Consider the following 19254-nt stretch of genomic DNA (forward strand, 5'->3'; position numbering starts at 1 on the left):
CGGTGCTCCTCCATGATTTCTGTATGGTGGGAGTCGAAGTTACAAGTTGGGCAGGACAGGACATAGTAATATTCGGTGTCGTCCTGATCTAGGCCAGCGAGAGGGTCTTCTATTTCCTCCATACCCAGCTGGGCGTTAGCCAGCTTTTGTTCCAAGTCCAGACATCTTTCCTGAAGAGACTTCTTCATGCGTACCTCTTCATCCAGCTTTTTCTGGGCTTTCAGCAAGTCGTTTACTAATGACCTCATTTGAGATTTTACTACTTCAACTTCTTTTGGAGATTGATTGATCGGACTATTCAATCCCTCTACCGGAGCAGCTGTTTCAGCGGTCTGTTGTTCTACGTTGACGTGAGTCAGCGTACTTTTGGCATCCAAGGGCTGCTCTGTTGCAGTCATCTCAGTCTGTGTTGCCACCTCAGCTCTTCCAATAACCTTTGAGAGCTCCGAACCCCTTTCGTTTGAATATTGAAGTTCGTGTTCAAGTTTTTCCCATTTCAGAGTCCTGTCCTTCAGCATATGCAGGAGTTGGCTGACCGTTAACTCCTCTGACATCAGACGTTTTGTGTGCTCCTGCTCCATTTTCTCCATCAGCTGCTTCTGTTGTCTTTCCAGATTCTCCAACTCTATATCAAAGAACTCTTTCGTTGCATTCAACTCTTGCTCACAACGGCGAAGCATTTGTTCTAATTGCTGTTGTAGTTTGAAATGGAGTTGAGTTCGAGCCCGGTGTCCCTCAGAAATGGGCACATCAGTAGACTTGCCAGACTCAGAATCCACAGTTAAACTATGTTGTTGTTGCTCAGTGGAATTCTGTGCTGAAACTTTGTCTTTTGCACCTGAGTTGGGCTTACCATCATCCGTTCCAGAGTCTGGGCCGACTATCTTCACCGAGTTCTCACTCGTTATTGTTTGTAGGAAATGCCAGTCCATATTCATTTTCCTAATCCACTCCCATCCTAGTAGTGGAGGACCTCCTTCAGATATCACATATAAGTCCATTATTTGACTGACTTCGCCCTTGTGGACCACTGCAATCTCTATTTTCCCGATGGGGTACACTCTTTGCCCCGTGTATGTTTCCAATATAATCCCCGTATCCTGTAGGGGAATATGTTGGAATAACTTTCCGTAATCTTTCTTATTTATGACCGTCAATGCCGATCCAGTGTCCAATTCCAGTTTTACTTGGACTCCTTCTATCTGAAGAGTGACCCAAATTGTCTGGAGGCCTGCACCCTTACCAGCGTTGAGTACTCTTAAGCTAGCCAGTTCATTACTGCTAGCGTCTGAATCGGACTCCTGTTCGGTCACCTTGTGTACCTTTGCGTATTTTCCTTGCGGTGACTTCTTGTTGCTGGTCTTCTTCGCTGACCTGCATACTCTAGCTATATGTCCAAGCCTACCACAAGTTCTACATTCTTGGTTTTTAAACCAACACTGGTTCTGATCATGCGTTGTCTTTCCACAACGATAACATTTGCCAGAACTCACACCCAATTTGTGTGCACTGAGCTCCGGTGACCGTAGCTGCATTACTGCCGTGCCTCTCGCTGCGGCTTCGTGTGCTGCTGCCATAGTGACCGCCTTCTCAAGCGTCAGCTCATTCTCCTCGAGCAGTCGCTTTTGTGTATCCTGTTTAAATAAACCACACACAAATTTGTCTCGAAGTGCCTCTGTCAGTCCCGTTCCAAACTGGCAATATTTCGCTAATTTACGCAATTCCAGCAAATAATCAGCATTGCTTTCATGCTGTAGCTGCCTTCTGTCGTAAAATTTAAATCGTTCCGCTAGCATCAGCGGCGTGGGGTTTAGATGATCTTTCAGGACAGTAACAATCTCATCGAACGTCTTATCCGCCGGTTCATCTGGTGATAACAGGTGTTTCAATTGCCCGTATGTCTTCGCACCCATTAAATTTAATAATGTTAGAGCTTTATCTTGGTCACGAATTTTATTGGCCTTACAATAATTTTTTACTCTTTCAACATATATGGCTCAATCTTCGAGGTCACTATCAAAGGTGCTAATATTCCCGTGTTTAGGCATTGTAGATTTGCAATTTCTCAGATTTTTTTTTTTTTTACTGCTATCCAAGATGGCGGCTTCCCGCTCTTGCCGTCGTCCTCCGCCCACAAAATGGCGGTTTTCCCGCGCTTGGCGGTCTTCACCCGTCCCCCAACGCCGTCTCCCTTCAGCCCCCGAGTGCGGCCCTTATCTTCGCCGCGATCGCCCGAGTGCGGCCCTTATCAGTGGATGCGATCGCTGGATCACGAAGCGGCTCTCGGCTCTTATCAGGAGATGCGATCGCTCTGTTGAAACGCCTCCCACTCGAAGCGGCTCTCGCGCCCTATTCCTCCAGCTCCCCCAGCCCCGTTCATGCGGCCAACGCGGTCGACTGCCTGTCGCGTCGCTGCCCGGCTCAGACAACGGCTTACCCACCACCAAGCTGGAGAAGAAGCTGACGGTCGCCGATGGAGGCTCCGAGGTCAGGATGTCTTCCAGTGGGGTGGAGAGGGTGGAAACCTCTCTGCAACGTCCTGGCTGTGGACGAAGCTGCCGTGGAGTGACTGCCGCAGGGTCCGAATCAGACTCGTCGCCAGTGTTAAATCTGTGAGTTGTTCAAGTAATTAATACTGAGACTTAATCAGTAACAATAAAACAGGTCTTTACTGGTTGGAGGTAGGGACTATACGTAGGTCTTTACTTCATGCCCACAGGCGGGAACTGAGGGGGATCAGTACCCACAGTACTATTTATACCCCTATGGCCAGGAGTGGTACTGCGTATCACTACGCCCAACAAGTAGTGCAGTCCTGTCCATAGGTTCAAAGTAGCACACATATTACATACACAACAGCAGCGAGTGGTTAAGATCTGGAATGCACTGCCTGAAAGGGTGTTGGAGGCAGACTCAATCACAGCATTCAAAAACGAGTTGGATAAGTATCTGAAGGAAATAAATTTGCAGGGCCACGGGGAAAGGGCGGGGGAGTGGGACTAGCTGAAGTGCTCTTGCAGAGAGCCGGCACGGGCTCGACGGGCCGAATGGCCATCTTCCATGCTGTAACCATTTTATGATTCTATGATTCTGGCCTGTTCAGGGCAACTCGGGCTGGGCAATAAATGCTGGCCAAGCCAACAGTGTCTGCATCTTGAGAATGAATATACATATTTATTTTTTAAATGACAGTATTGAGCTGAGATAATGTGACACATGTAATGAAAGGTTAATATAAACTAAGCGTGTGTGACTTTAATCAAAACACTATTATTCTGAATCCGCTTCAGTGGCCTCTTTTTTGATGTCTCGTAAGAAAACACTGGAATCAATTACACGCGCGCACACAAACGTGAATTGATGACACAATAGGGGTCATTTTACCAGTGCGTACATTGTTATCGTTGAAAAACCGTGACACCAAATTTCCCTTATGCGATGTCGCTGGGTGAAGCTCCCCTCCAGGAGCTCAGACTGGTAAAATGACCCCTAATAAAAGTCATCTTGTCATAAGCACGCACAGTTTACCGGCAAGCACTGAAGATTTGGGCTATTCGGTTAAAGAGATAAACTGACGTGGATCAGGATTATCACTACATACCACCAGAGTGAGTATAAAACCGCTGCAGAACAGGGCAATTGGAAGTCCGATTGAAACTTTGATCCCAATAGACATGGGGCATGCTCCACAGTCGGCAGGGCAGGTGTCACATCGCTCGTCCCCATCGCAAACACCATCATCACAAACTAAAGCAACACAAGTTTAAAAGAAAACATGTCTTATTGTACTGTACACCATTTGGAAGAATTAATCTTCTATTTAATGCTGTTAGGTAGCGATAGTTATTTTCTATATATAATATATTTAACATGAATATTGAAATACTAGCACATCTCCTATGGCGTTGCTCACAGTGAGTCAGAGGCTCTGCCGAAGTGTGACAGGAAGGAAGAGTGAGGCTTAGAGGACGTGTGATGCTTACAGGAAGTGTATGCTACACATTCCCTGCTTAATGGTTGTATTTGTTTATGTCTGGATTTGGGATTATACTAAACTTGAGTGAAAAGGAACGAACCTATGTTAGTGCTTTTCATTTCTCAGGTGCTGAGCATTGTATACCTGTGGGAGAAGTATCTAAAAGATCAATGGCCCAGAAATTCGGGTCGGGGGCTTCCCGCGGGTGCAAGCCCCCGACCTGCACTTACCTAGCGCGCCGGCCGTTGTACTGTGGGCCCGCGTGGGATTCCGATCCTGGGCATGCTCCAACTGCCGGCGCGCAGTGCTTGCGTATCCCAGGGGCGCAGTTAGTTCGATGCATCCCCTGGGATCACGTGGGCCATGGAGAGCCAATGGTAGCAGGGAATGCTTCATTCATAAGTTTGACAGGAAGAACTGTCAAACCTATAAATACTATAAGCCCCAAAACATCATTAAAACTTCAAATACATTTTTAAAAAACCATCACATTTTTAAAATAACTATAAATTGCATAAAATAACTATTTTAAACAATAATTTAAATTTTTGAAAAAGTTAATTGCATTTTCTAACGGGGCTAAAAATAAACTTACCTTTCGTTAAAGTATTTAAAAATAATAAACCTGTAGAAAAAATGTTTTAATTTTAATTAATTCACCACTTACCTTGTTAAAAGCAGGCCTTGCACCTGCTTTTTAAAAGTGTAACTCCTGGAGACTTACCCTCCCGGAAAAAGCTGGAAAAAAAACATAAGTTCCAGGCGTGCGCGCTGCCTCTCCAGCGCACGCGTTCCACCTCTGAACCCCTTCCTTTAAGGGAACGGAAGTGCCGGTTTCCCGCGCATGCGCAGTGCATGCACAAAACCGGCACTTCCGTTGGGCTTACGGGTGAGTACCCCATGCGTACTCACCCTTTGGGACCCGAATTTCTGGGCCATTATCTCTTACAAATGTGAGAAATTCGAGCCCATAAAATGCTTACAGTGATGCATAGAACCAAATAGAGAAATACCTTGTGCGCTTAGTACGGTTGTCTTTGCTTCCAAGGCAGCATGCATATGTCCCACTTTAACATGAGCAATTAATGAAGTCACTCCAACATGAACTAAGACAACCTAAAAATGGAACATAATTCATTGTGCAGATAAGAGAACCAGTTGTTAATACTTTAGATGGACATGATAGAGTGGATCATAAACCATTACTATTTTTATTTGCCAAGAGATCTAATACTACATTTCGCAGTTGAAGAGTATAACTTCTTTCTTTCAAAAAATATATTTATTAGATACATTAACCAATCAAATAAAGCCAAGAAGGTGGATGAGGTGGACACATATAATGGATAATTCCTTAATCCGACACTTTCAATGGAGCCCTGCTCGCTAGGCGCACTGGTCAGAGATGGGCTATGACATTCTAGCCATATTTATCCAACTCACTTCCTGCTGGTGTAGAAATTCAAGTAAAATCTGGAAATGGATAGGAATTTAGCTGAAAGAAAGAAGAACTAGCATTTATATAGAGCCTTTCATGACCTCAGGATGTTCCTAGCCAATGAAGTACTCTTAAAGTGTAGTAACTGCTCTAATGTAGGAAACGCGGCAGCCAATCTGCACACAGCAAGGTCCTACAAACAGCAGCATGATAATGACCAGATAATCTGTTTTAGTGATGTTGATTGAGGGATAGATATTGGCCAGGACACCGGGGATAACTCCCCTGCTCTTCTTTGAAATAGTGCCGTGGGATCTTTTACATCCACCTGCGAGAGCAGACGGGGCCTCAGTTTAACGTCTCATCCAAAAGACAGCACCTCTGACAGTGCAGCACTCCCTCAGTACTGCACTGACGTGTCAGCCTAGATTTTTGTGCTCGAGTTCAAGGAAATGAGAGAGCAGGCTAGGTCTTGAAGAGGTTTTCAAAAGGTGAAGAGAGAGGTGGAGAGGTGTAAGGAGGCAAGTCCAAAGAGTATGACAGAAGGATGTAGTCAGAGGAACGGAGCATTCAGGAGAAGAGAGGGCTAGAGGAGATTGCAGGGATAGGGTGGGACAAGGCCTTGGAAGGACTTATAAACAAAGACAAGGATTTTGTCTTTAATGCGATGGGTAATTGGGAGCCAATGTAAGTCAACAAGGGCAGGATGGAATACATGCAGCAGAGTTTTGGACAAGTTGGAGATTTAGTGGGCTGAAGCTGGGAGTCCAGCAAGGAGCGCGTTGGCGTAGTTGATAGGTATATCAAAAGGTTTCAATAGAAAAGAGCTGAGGTAGCACTGGAGGTGGACAATACTGTAAAGGTAAGCAGTTTTGGTAATAGATAGGATGTGGGCTTTAAGGATCAGCTCAAGGTTGAGCAAGACGCCACGATTATGAACAGTCTTGGTCAGCCTGAGGGAGTGACTGGGTAGGGGGATGGGCTCAGTGAGATGGGAGAAAAGTTTGTGATGTGGCTTCGGTCCTCTTGATTTTGACCAGGAGCAAGTTGCGACTCAGCAAAGACTTGACATCAGAGAAGCACCTCAACAGCACGGACGCAGTCGATGAGTTGAGAGAAGTGGTGGAGAGGTAGACTATGGTATCATCAACAGACATGTGAAAGCTGTCCCCACACCTGTAAATGATGGCACTATGGGGCAGCATACAAACAAGGAAGAGGGGGCCAAGATAGTTCCTTAATGGACTCCAGAGGTGACAATGCAGCGATGAGAAGAGAAGCCAATGCATGGAGATGTGCTGGCTGCTTTCAGATAGATAGGACTGAAACCAACAGGCGAAGAGACTTCGGAAATGGATGCTGTAGTCAACCGTACTGACTGCTGCAGAAAGGTTGAGGACGGGAAGGGTTAATGCCTCTTGATTACAGCGAGTATCATTCATGATTTTGGTTAGAGCGGACACAATGCTGTGAGAAGGGCGGGATTCAAACTGGAGAGATTCAAACAGTGAGATTTGGGAGAGATGGGACAGAGTTGGGAGCTGACAACATATTCAGGAACCTTTGAGAGGAAAGGGAGGTTGAAGATGACCAGAGGGTGGGGCTTTTGGGCAGTGGGTAAGGATGATCGTTTTGAAAGGGAGAGGGACAATTCCTGAGGAAAGGGAATCAGTGACAATTCGAGCTAGCGTGAGGTCCAGGAAGCTGAATACAGGCAAGAGTGAAGTGCTGCATTCAGGAAGGAAACTGGGCATCGTGCATACTCCACAAATGGTGTCAAAATAACCACGGGTGAAGTTGAAAAGACCTGGAGACATTAGACTTGCCACTCAACACGTCACTGCACAACAGCAATGAATAAGGTTTAATTTTGGAAACATCTGGGCTCAATGGGGCTTTTTACTTGATGAATGAGCATGAATGAGCTGAATAGTCTTCCTCAGCCTTATTGATGTTGTGATCTAACACTTATTGAAATTTATTCATGAATAGATTATAGTTCACACTCCAGTGTTTGAGCTTGAAGACCTAATAGTATAGCATTCACAACAAAAGACAAAAAGGTCTCCTAGTTTTTAACTGTATGCCTGACACCCATCATATCAAACTAAAAACCCTCGAGTTATACAAACATAAAGTCAGGAGGTGCCAGTCTAGCGATATCATTTTAGCTTCTCCAGTATTTTTTTCCTGAGGCACGTGAGTTGACTTTAGCCAGTAAGCGACGTGTTTAAAAGTAAATGATCCTACTCCCCATAAAGCTGTACCTTACTTGTCCAGTTTTGCTGGGACATCTTCCCAGATTGTGATATGGTGTGAGTAACTATTTTCCCATCGTCTGGAATCCAGGGACCACAAATACCGCCTTTTTTCTGAAACAAACAAGATTTGAAATTCCGACTGTGAAATCCATGGAACGATCGCTGACCGTCTTGACCAGAGGTCATTTGTTTGGTTCATACACAGTAAATGCAGACTGGAAAACTACTGCCAAACCAACACTAGAATAGCAGACAAAGAAACTTCATTCAAACTCATGGGGGTGAAAATTCAGTTGTTTGCGCCTCCCTTTAGCACCTTAAGAGGGCGCTAATGGGGCACAAAGCTACTCGCGCCCGGGCGCCGCGATGTTTGCGCCGCTCGCGAAATTAACTAGACATTTTGCGGCGGCGCTAAACACTACCGCCACGATCTCCTGCGCCGGCAGATTGTGACGTCAGTCGAGTGCACAATGCCCTGGTAGCGCCCCGGACCGGATATTGAGTGGCGCCCCCTGCCTTACCGCCTGCCGCTAGCAACGACAGGTTGAGGGGAGCGTTTTGCTGTCAGAAAGGGACTGGGGGAGCGTTATTTAAAGGCGACCGCTTCCTGCCTTTTTTTGTCGGTGACATTTTTGCACCACGCATTCTGAGAGAGAGAGAGAGACTTCTGGAGAGATTCACAGAATCACAGAAACCTCACAGTGCAGATAGAGGCCATTTCGGCCCATCGAGCCTGCACCGACACATATCCCACCCGATCCCCGTAACCCCTACACCAACACATATCCCACCCTATCCCCGTAACCCCACGTATTTAATCCCCCTAACACTAAGGGTCAATTTATCATAGCCAATCAACCTAACCCGCACATCTTTGGACCGTGGGAGGAAACCGGAGCTGTGTGAAGGAGTTTTGAGTACTGAGCAGCACTTTGCAGGTTTATTTTGATTTGCCCTTCCTTGCTTCGCCAGCGCTCTGAGGTAGCGCCTCGCTCCTCGGCCTTTGCGCCTTAAGACAGGTGTGAAGCGCCTGATTTAGCGCTCCAATCACCTCCAGGGGCGATAAAAGCCAAGTTTGCTGTCGGAGGCAATAATTAGCGGCAGGCACAAAACTTTGCGCACGGCCGATAATGGCGCCTCAAACAGGGCAATACTGAATTTTTCCCCCATGAGGTTTACAACAGTTATTTCCGGGTAAGAGAGATGTGAAATCTGTACAGAGTTACTCAAGTACAACAGTGCTGCTTGACTACTTTTTTTTATTCATGCACAGGATGTGGGCATCGCTGGCAAGGCCAGTATTTTATTGCCCATTCACTAAATGCCCTGGAGAAGGTGGCAGTGAGCTGCCTTCTTGAACCACTGCAGTCGGTGCAGTGAAGGTACTCCCACAGTGACTTTTTCATAGCGGTTTAGTGGAACTGAGTGTCCCGCTCGGCCATTTCAGAGGGGCAGTTAAGAGTCAACCACATTGCTGTGGTTCTGGAGTCACACATAGGCCAGACCGGGTAAGGACGGCAGATATCCTTCTCTAAAGGTCATAAGTGAACCAGATGGGTTTTTGTGACAATCATGTAGTCACCATTAGCTTTTCCTTGAATTACAGATTATTTTTAATTAACATAAACTTAAATTTCCCACGCTGCCTTGGTGAGGTTTGAATCACCTGTCTCTGGATTACTAGTACAGTAACATAACCACTATACTACCATTGGCATGATAGCATAGTTATTATGTTACTAGTAGTCCAGGGGCCTAATGATGCTTGATGAATGAGCATGAATAGTCTTCCTCAACCAGATTGATATCGTGATCTAACACTTACTGAAATCTATTCATGAATGGATGCCTGGAAATCAAAAGAAAAAATGTTTCAGTAGCAGTGACCATGAAGCTGTCAAATTGTTGTTAAAAACCCAACTGGTTCACTGGTGTCTGACATAAATCGTGCCATTCATGTAGAAAGGACTTATGAAATATACTGGGCGGCCTGCTGGTGGCACTGTTCAGGGAGAGTATAAATACTCGGGCACGGGCCCAGCTTGCTCAGGGACATTTTGTAAACAGGAACTAGTGAAGGATAACTAGACTTCCATGTTGTGAAAGTTTATTAAAGCCTTGTTTAATACTCTGACCAAGTGCCTAGTAGTTTTCTTACGTCAGTACCCTTTAGCAGAAGGAAACCTGCTGTCCTTACCTGGCCTGGACTACATGTGACTCCAGTCCAGCACCAATATGGCTGACTCTGAAGTGGCCAAGCAAGCCACTCAGTTGAATAAAGGAGGTCCACCACTAGCTTTTCAGGGCAATAAATGTCAGCCTTGCCAGCGACACCCACATCCCAAGATTGAATTAAATTTGAAAAAAAACCAGCTCGGATCGCTATGCGTAAGGACAGTATAAAGGCATTCATGGTAATACAGGAAACTCTCAATTTACCGGCACCTAAATAATTAGAAATCTCTGTTAACCGGCAAAATTCAGGAGTAGGTTCAGGTAAGTTTTATTTCATATTAGCGGCCGTTCCTGGATCTGTGGCTGTGTAACCGGGGTTCCTGCACTTGTTGCTAAGCAACAGGGACACTTGGTCTGTGGCCGGGGTTCCTGCACCTGTTGCTAAGCAACAGGGAAGCCTGGATTTGTTGCTGTGTACGGAGCTCTCGTACCTTTTACTATACCTCTCTGTAATCCGGACTTTTGGATAAACCGGCACCACGCTGGTCCCGTCGGTGCCAGATAAAAAAGATTTTCCTGTACAATGGCCATTCGTCCCATCGTGTCAGTGCCGGCTCTTTGAAAGAGCTAGTCAATTAGTCCCACTAGCCTGCCCGTGCTCCGTGGCCCTGCAAATTTTCCCCTTCAAGTATTTATCCAACTCTCTTTTGAAAGTTACTATTGAATTTGCTTCCACCGCCCTTTCAGGCAGCGCATTCCAGATCACAACAATTTATTTTTACTCATCTCACCTCTGGTTCTCTCTGACAAAAATCGCAAACATATTGCAAAAAAAAACCAAGTTTACAATCTGATTAGGTAGATCGACCACAGGAAATCTGCATCTGAACTCACCCATAGCAGCCGCAGGAACTCTACCGCCAGGATTACAAGCAACACCAAAGAAATACGATTCCTGTCAAGTTTTGATCCACTTCATTTCCACAAGAACAACAACTTGCATTTATACAGCATCTTTAACATAGTAAAGCGTCCCAAGGGCTTTCACAGCAGCGATTATCAAACAAATTTTGATACCGAGACACATAAGGAGATATTAGGGCAGGTGAACAAAAGCTTAGTCAAAGAGGTAGGTTTTAAGGATTGTCTGAAAAGAGATGGAGAGGCGGAGAGGTTTAGGGAGGGAATTCCAGAGCTTAGGGCCCGGGCAGCTGAAAGCACGGCCGCCGAAGGTGGAGCGATGGAAATCGGGGCTGCTCAAGAGGCCAGAATTGGAAGAGGGCAGAGAACTCGGAGGATTGTAGGGCTGGAGGAGGTTACAGAGATAGAATCATAGAATGGTTACAGCACAGTAGGAGGCCATTCGGCCCATCGAGCCCGTGCCGGCTCTCTGCAAGAGCACTTCAGCTAGTCCCACTCCCCCGCCCTTTCCCCGTAGCCCGGCAATTTTTTTTCCTTCAGGTACTTATCTAATTCCCTTTGGAAAGCCACGATTGAATCTGCCTCCACCACCCTTTCAGGCAGTGCATTCCAGATCATAGCCACTCACTGCATAAAAAAGATTTTCCTCATGTCGCCTTTGAATGTTCTGCCAATCACCTTAAATCTGTGTCCTCTGTGCTCTCGACCCTTCCAATAATGGGAACAGTTTCTCTCCATCGACTCTGTCTAGACCCCCCATGATTTTGAACACCTCTATCAAATCTCCTCTCAACCTTCTCTGCTCTAAGGAGAACAGCCTCAGCTTCTCTAGTCTATCCACGTAACTGAAGTCCCTCATCCTTAGAATCATTCTTGCAAATCTTTTCTGCACCCTCTCTAAAGCCTTCACATCCTTCCTAAAGTGCGATGCCCAAAATTGGACACAAAACTCCAGTTGAGGTCAGACCAGTGTTTTATACAGGTTCATCATAACATAGATAGAGAGAGGTGAGGGCATGGAGGGATTTGAAAACAAGGATGTTCAGTAAATAACCATGAAATAAAAAAAGCACACACCATGAACGCCAAAGGGCAGGAGTGGATGTTTGCGTGATAAACACAACAGTTGCTTTCAGTTGCATCTTTCCAGTTCAGTGGACACTCCTTTTCTTCACAGAACCTTTTGGCTTCACTTGCATTGCTGTATAGTAATGAGAAACCAAAGTGTGTAAAACAAAACAACATTGGAAGCTTTGCAAGTTAAAACAAAGTGCATTTTGTGCTTGTTAAAGTCATCCATTTAACAGAAAATCAGCCTCGATAGAGTACACTTCAAAACATCCAATCGGTAGACTTTATGGTACGTGCTTGCTTTATCAAAACAGTACATACACATTAAGGTTCGCAGTGGATTTTTTCTGATAGAATCATAGAGTGAATCACCACAGAGGAGGCTATTCGGTCCATCGTGCCTGTGCCAGCTCTTTGAAAGAGCTCTCCAATTAGTCCCACTCCCCCTGCTCTTTCCCCATCGCCCTGCAACTGTTTCCCCTTTAGCTATTTCTCCAATTCCCTTTTGAAAATTACTATTGAATCTGCTTCCACCGCCCTTTCAGGCAGTGCATTCCAGATCACAATAACTTGCTGCGTAAAAACTGTCGCCTCTGGTTCTTTTGCCAATCACCTTAAATCTGTGCCTTCTGGTGACCAACCCTTCTGCCACTGGAAACAGTTTCTCCTTATTTACTCTATCAGGAAAAAATTGAGCTTTTAGACTTGATTTAGACTAGACAGTGTCAGCCATGGCTCAGTTGATAGCATGACTTGCCTCTGAGTCAGAAGGTTGTGGGTACAAGTCCCACTCCAGGGACTTGAGCACATAAATCTTGTGGTGTATGTAACCTGTACCACCTTAAGAGACTACCTTAAGAGATGGACTACTTTCTCTTGGCTACTGTATATTGTAGTACCGGTGGTGACCACACCGGTATATAAACTCTGTGTAGTAATTTGCTAAGCAGTTCAGCCCTGACCTTCGATTAGTAAAGACCTGTTTAAGTTATTCTTGTTGTCTGTGTCCAGTGATTTAGAATAAGCATATCTGGGACACTCAGACTCAACAGTGGCGACGAGTCCGATCTTACCCTGTGGCAGTTTTGCATCCAAGGCAGCTTCGTCCTCAGAACGGGCGTCGAGAAGAGGCATCCGCCCTCATCATCCTGCTGAGCACTGCATCGCACGGGAGGCATCGAGAACCCGGGTTGAAATTACTGACCACGAAGTCCTCCATCAGCGACAGGCAGTGATCATCCTTCTACCACGGTGGTGGGTAAGCCGATCTAGCGACACGGGCAGAAAGTCGGCCGTGTTGTCAGTGGAGAAGGGGAGGGAAACCGGAGGAAAAAGGGCGGAGAACTCGACCGCAGCCGGTGAAAAGGGCCGGGCTGCAATCGGGGCCGAGAGGCGCAGCGACAAGGGCAGCGTTAATGCCACGAGAACCACGGAGAACTCGACCGCAGCCGGTGTAAAGGGCCGGGCTGCAATCGGGGCTGAGAGGCGCAGCAACGAGGGAAGCGTTAATGCCCACGAGAACCGCGGGGGAGCAAAAGCTGCGTCGGGGAAATTAAGAACCGCTGGGAGGCAAGAACGGCAACAGCGCGGTCATCGCCATTGTAGCCAGCGGGGGAAGAAGACAAGCGCGGGAAGCCGCCATTGTAGTCGTTGGGGGAAGAAGACAAGCGCGGGAAAAGCCGCCAAGCGCGGGAAGCCGCCATTTTAGTAGGCGGGGGAAGAAGACAAGCGCGGGAAGCCGCCATTTTGGAAAAATAAAATATTTAAAGAAACTCTCAAGGATGCCTAAACACGGTAACATCACTGCTTTTGATAGCGATGTTGAAGATTGGGCCACGTATGTAGAACGCATTGAAGTTTATTGTACAGCAAATGAGGTACCAGATGATAAGAAAGCAGTAACCTTATTAAACTCAATGGGTGCGAAGACGTACGGGTTATTGAGGCACCTTGTAACACCAGATAAACCGGCGGATCAGACTTTCGCGAATATTGTTAATATCCTGCAAGAACATTTAAACCCCACGCCGCTGCTGATAGCAGAACGATTTAAATTTTACAGAAGAACGCAGCTGAAAGAGGAAAGCAACGCTGAATTCTTAATTGAACTGCGCAAGCTATCAAAGTACTGTCAGTTTGGTACAGGACTAGCAGATGCTCTGAGAGATAAATTCGTGTGTGGATTATTAAAAGAAGGAACACAAAAGCGACTGCTAGAGGAAAAGGACCTTACGCTTGATAAAGCTGTCACCATTGCAGCATTGCACGAGGCCGCGGCAAGAGGCACCGCGGAAATGCAGCTAAGGTCATCGGAACTCAGCACCAATCAAATGGCATTGGGTGCAGTAAAGTGTTATCGTTGCAGAAGGACAACGCATGATCAGAACCAGTGCTGGTTCAAAAATCAGGAATGCAGAAAATGTGGCAAGCTCGGTCACATAGCTAAAGTATGCCGGTCAGGAAAGAAGACCAGCAACAAAAAGTCACCGCAGGAAAGGTGCAAAAAGGTACACAAGGTGACAGAGAACAGTTCAGATGAACAGAAGACGGATTCAGACTCCAGCAGTAAGGAACTGGGTTGTCTAAGAATACATAATGTGGGTGACACAGCAGACCACCAAACTATCTGGGTCACACTTCAGATAGCAGGAGTCCAAGTGAAGATGGAATTGGACACTGGATCGGCATTGACGGTCATGAATAAGCAAGATTACAAAAGGTTATTTCCACACATTCCCCTAAGGGATACGGAGATTGTATTGAAAACATACACGGGGCAAAGAGTATACCCCATTGGAAAGATAAAGGTAAAGGTGGTCCACAAGGGTAAAGAAAGCCGAGGAATGGACTTATATGTGTTACCTGAGGGAGGTCCACCACTACTGGGACGGGAATGGATCAGGAGAATAAATATGGACTGGCATTCCTTAAAAGCACTAACTGTAGATTCCGGTAAAAAGGACGATGTCAAACCTAAACGACTGTCCAGAATATTGGACGATGCTAAAGAGGTGTTCCAGCAGGGACTGGGAACACTGAAAGGAATTACGGCAAACATCAAGGTTGAAGAACATGCAAACCCGAAATTTTTCAAAGCTAGACCGGTACCTTATGCGATACGACCTGCTGTGGAAGCTGAGCTGGAAGGACTAGAACGTTCCGGAGTACTGTCAAAGGTGGACTGGAGTGAATGGGCCACGCCCATTGTTCCCGTCATGAAGCGTTCATCGAGTAACAAGCCGGGGGAACCGGGGAAGGTTCGCATCTGTGGCGATTTCAAGATCACTGTTAATCCGGTGCTTCACACGGTGCAATATCCGCTTCCACGGATTGAGGATATCTTCGCTTCGTTGTCTCGTGGGAAACACTTCACCAAGATAGACCTGGCGCAGGCGTACTTACAGATGGAAGTAGATGAAGCGTCACGCCAGTATCTCACGATCAACACGCATAAGGGCTTATATCGGTATAATAGACTCGTTTTTGGAGTGGCATCGGCTCCAGCGATTTGGCAAAGGGCCATGGAGCAGGTATTACACGAAATTCCAGGCACACAATGCTACCTGGACGACATTCTGATTACAGGAGATGATGATGAGGAACACCTTGCAAATTTGGAACAGATGCTCACCAGATTGAAAGAATATGGACTTCGAGTTAATCGCCAGAAATGTGAGTTCTTTCAGAAGCAAATCTCGTACTGTGGTCACGTCATTGACCAGGAGGGGCTTCACAAGTCACCTGACAAGATCGAAGCTGTTGTGAAGGCTCCCGCTCCGGAAAATGTATCCCAGTTGAGGTCGTTCCTAGGGTTGATTAACTATTACCATAAGTTTCTGCCAAATTTATCCACGGTGCTACACCCACTGAACGCTCTTTTGCAGAAGGGAGTGCCATGGAAGTGGAGCGAGGACTGTAAGCGGGCCTTTCACAAAAGCAAGGCATTGATCACCTCTAAGGAAGTGTTGGCTCACTTTAGCCCAATGCTGCCTATTCGTTTAGCTTGTGATGCTTCTCCATATGGTATTGGGGCAGTGCTCTCACATAAGTTGCCAAATGGCTTGGAAAGACCAGTCGCATTCGCATCCAGATCATTGACCTCCGCTGAGCGCAACTATGCTCAGATAGATAGGGAGGCTCTCAGCCTTGTGTGGGGAGTAAAAAAATTTAATCATTACCTGCAAGGGCAAAAGTTTACGCTGCTGACAGACCACCAGCCGTTGGTTTCCATTTTTAACCCTAAGAAGGGTGTTTCGGTGATGACAGCGCAGAGGCTCCAGAGATGGTCCCTTTTCCTAGGGGCACATCAATATCAGATCGAATTCAAAGGTACAAAGCAACATGGTAATGCTGATGGGCTGTCGCGCCTGCCACTACCTACAGCGGAAGAGGCACCGACAGTTGACCCTGTTGAGTTATTTCACTCGACCATCATCGAATGTTTACCAGTCACCAATGCAAGTATTGAGAGAGAAACCAGGAACGACCCGACACTGTCTCGGGTCTACGAATTGACAGTGAAGGGATGGCCAGCTCATGGTGAACCACTGTTACCAGCATTCTCAGCCAGACGAGAACAGCTGTCCGTCTGTCAAGGAACATTGATGTATGGAACAAGGGTGATTATTCCTCCTAAATTAAGGGAGAGAGTTCTAAAGGAACTGCATGAAGGTCATCTGGGGGGAGTCAAGATGAAAAGCCTTGCTAGGGCTTATGTGTGGTGGCCAGGTATCGACCAACAAATAGAGGATCTGATTAAAAGCTGCTCAGGGTGCCAAAAAGTTCAAAATGCACCTCCAATTGCACCGCTGCATCCATGGGAATGGCCTTCATAAGAACATAAGAACATAAGAAATAGGAGCAGGAGTAGGCCAATTGGCCCCTCGAGCCTGCTCCGCCATTCAATAAGATCATGGCTGATCTGATCCTAACCGCCAATCCACTATGACAGGACTATCTCCTGAATCTAACAGCATTAGACACACGAAAACAGGAGCAGGATCAGGCTACACGGCCCCTGGGCCCGCTCCGCTACCCACAGGGCCATGACCTATCCGAACCTAGACTCATGTCCAAATTCCTGCCCGCTCCCCGTAACCCTTAATTCCCTTTTCTACTAGGAAACTGTCTATTTCTGTTTTAAATTTATGTAATGATGTAGCTTCGACAGCTTTTTGGGGCAGCATATTCCATGGACCTACCACCCTCTGAGTGAAGTAGTTCCTCCTCATCTCAGTTTTGAAAGAGCAGCCCCTTATTCTAAGACTATGCCCCCTAGTTCTAGTTTCACCCATCATCTGGAACATCCTCCCTGCATCCACCCGATCCAACCCCTTCATAATCTTATATGTTTCAATAAGATCGCCTCTCATTCTTCTGAACTCCAATGAGTAGAGTCCCAATCTACTCAACCTCTCCTCATATGTCCATCCCCTCATCCCCGGGATTAATCGAGTGAACCTTCTTTGTACTGACTCGAGAGCAAGTATGTCCTTTTTTAAGTATGGACACCAAAACTGTATGCAGTATTCCAGGTGCGGTCTCACCAATACCTTGTACAACTGAAGCAATACCTCCCTATTTTTATATTCTATCCCCCTAGCAATGAAAGCCAACATTCCATTGGCCTTCTTAATCACTTGCTGCACCTGCATACTAACCTTTTGAGTTTCGTGCACCAGGACCCCCAGATCCCTTTGTACTTCAGTACTTTCAAGTTTCTTGCCATTAAGATAATAACTTGCTCTACGATTTTTCCTGCCAAAGTGCATAACCTCACACTTTCCAGTATTGTATTCCATCTGCCAAATCTCTGCCCACTTACTTAGCCTGTCTATGTCCCCTTGCAGGTTTTTTATGTCCTCCTCACTCACTACTTTCCCTCCCATCTTAGTATCATCTGCAAACTTTGATGTGTTACACTCGGTCCCCTCCTCCAAATCGTTGATATAGATTGTAAAGAGTTGGGGACCCAGCACTGACCCCTGCGGAACACCACTGGTTACTGATTGCCAGTCTGAATATGAACCATTTATCCCAACTCTCTGCCTTCTGTTAGATAGCCAATCCTCTATCCATGCCAGAATATTACCCCCAATCCCGTGATTTTTTATCTTAAGCAATAATCTTTTGTGTGGCACCTTGTCAAATGCCTTTTGGAAGTCTAAATACACTACGTCCACTGGTTCACCTTTATCCACCCTATATGTTACTTCCTCAAAGAACTCCAGCAAATTTGTCAAACATGACTTCCCCTTCATAAAACCATGCTGTTGTCTTATTAAATTATGATTATCCAAATGTCCTGTTACTGTCTCCTTAATAATGGACTCCAAAATTTTACCTACCACAGATGTTAGGCTAACCGGTCTATAGTTTCCAGCCTTCTGTCTACTGCCCTTTTTAAATAAGGGTGTTACATTAGCAGTTTTCCAGTCTGCCGGGACCTTTGCTGAGTCCAGGGAGTTTTGGAAGATTATTACCAATGCATCCACAATCCCTACCGCCACTTCCCTCAAAACCCTGGGATGTAAGCCATCAGGTCCAGGTGATTTATCCGCCTTGAGTCCCATTATTTTACCAAGTACTACTTCCTTAGTGATTTTAATCGTATTTAGCTCCTCCCCCCCTATAGCCCCCTGCTTGTCAAGTGTTGGGATATTCTTGGTGTCCTCTACTGTAAAGACTGATACAAAATATTCATTCAGTGTTTTTGCCATCTCCATATTTCCCACCATTAATTTCCCGGTCTCATCCTCTAAGGGACCAACATTTACTTTAGCCACCCTTTTTCTTTTTATATAACTATAAAAACTCTTACTATCTGTCTTTATATTTTTTGCTAATTTACTTTCATAATCTATCTTCCCTTTCTTAATCAATCTTTTTGTTATTTTTTGCTGTCTTTTAAAGTTTTCCCAATCCTCTATCCTCCCACTAGATTTGGCTACCTTATATGCCCTTGTTTTTAGTCGAATACTATCCTTAATTTCTTTACTTAGCCACGGATGGCTGTCTTTTCTTTTACACCCTTTTTTTCTCAGTGCAATATACTTTTTTTGGAATTTGTAAAATAACTCCTTAAATGTACACCACTGATCATGTATCGTCTTATCCTTTAACCTATTTTCCCAATCCACTTTACTCAATTCCGCTCTCATACCTTCATAGTCTCCTTTATTCAAGCTTAGCACGCTTGTTTGAGATACAGCCTCCTCACCCTCTAACTGAATATGGAATTCAACCATGTTATGGTCACTCATTCCAAGGGGATCCTTTACTAGGACATTTTTAATTAATCCTATCTCGTTACACAGGACCAGATCTAAGGTTGCTTGCCCCCTGGTTGGTTCAGTTACATACTGCTCAAGAAACCCATCCCTAATACACTCAATGAACTCATCCTCAAGGCA

General features: G+C 45.8%; 1 protein-coding gene across 1 annotated transcript in view; it reads right to left on the reverse strand.

Annotated features, from left to right (window-relative positions):
* LOC147122399 (atrial natriuretic peptide receptor 2-like) overlaps positions 1-19254 on the reverse strand; it is a 144718-nt gene that overhangs the window by 100584 nt on the left and 24880 nt on the right. The window contains exons 5-8 of the mRNA XM_085978345.1: positions 11849-11972; positions 7682-7786; positions 4990-5092; positions 3602-3747 (exon numbers count right to left, since the gene is read on the reverse strand). Coding sequence (XP_085834471.1) covers positions 3602-3747; positions 4990-5092; positions 7682-7786; positions 11849-11972 — 478 coding nt within the window. The remainder of the gene's footprint in view (positions 1-3601; positions 3748-4989; positions 5093-7681; positions 7787-11848; positions 11973-19254) is intronic.

This window comes from Somniosus microcephalus, chromosome 3 (genome assembly GCF_052327205.1).
Source record: "Somniosus microcephalus isolate GS21.2 chromosome 3, FLI_Smic_1.0, whole genome shotgun sequence".
In the NCBI taxonomy this organism is placed as follows: domain Eukaryota; kingdom Metazoa; phylum Chordata; class Chondrichthyes; order Squaliformes; family Somniosidae; genus Somniosus; species Somniosus microcephalus.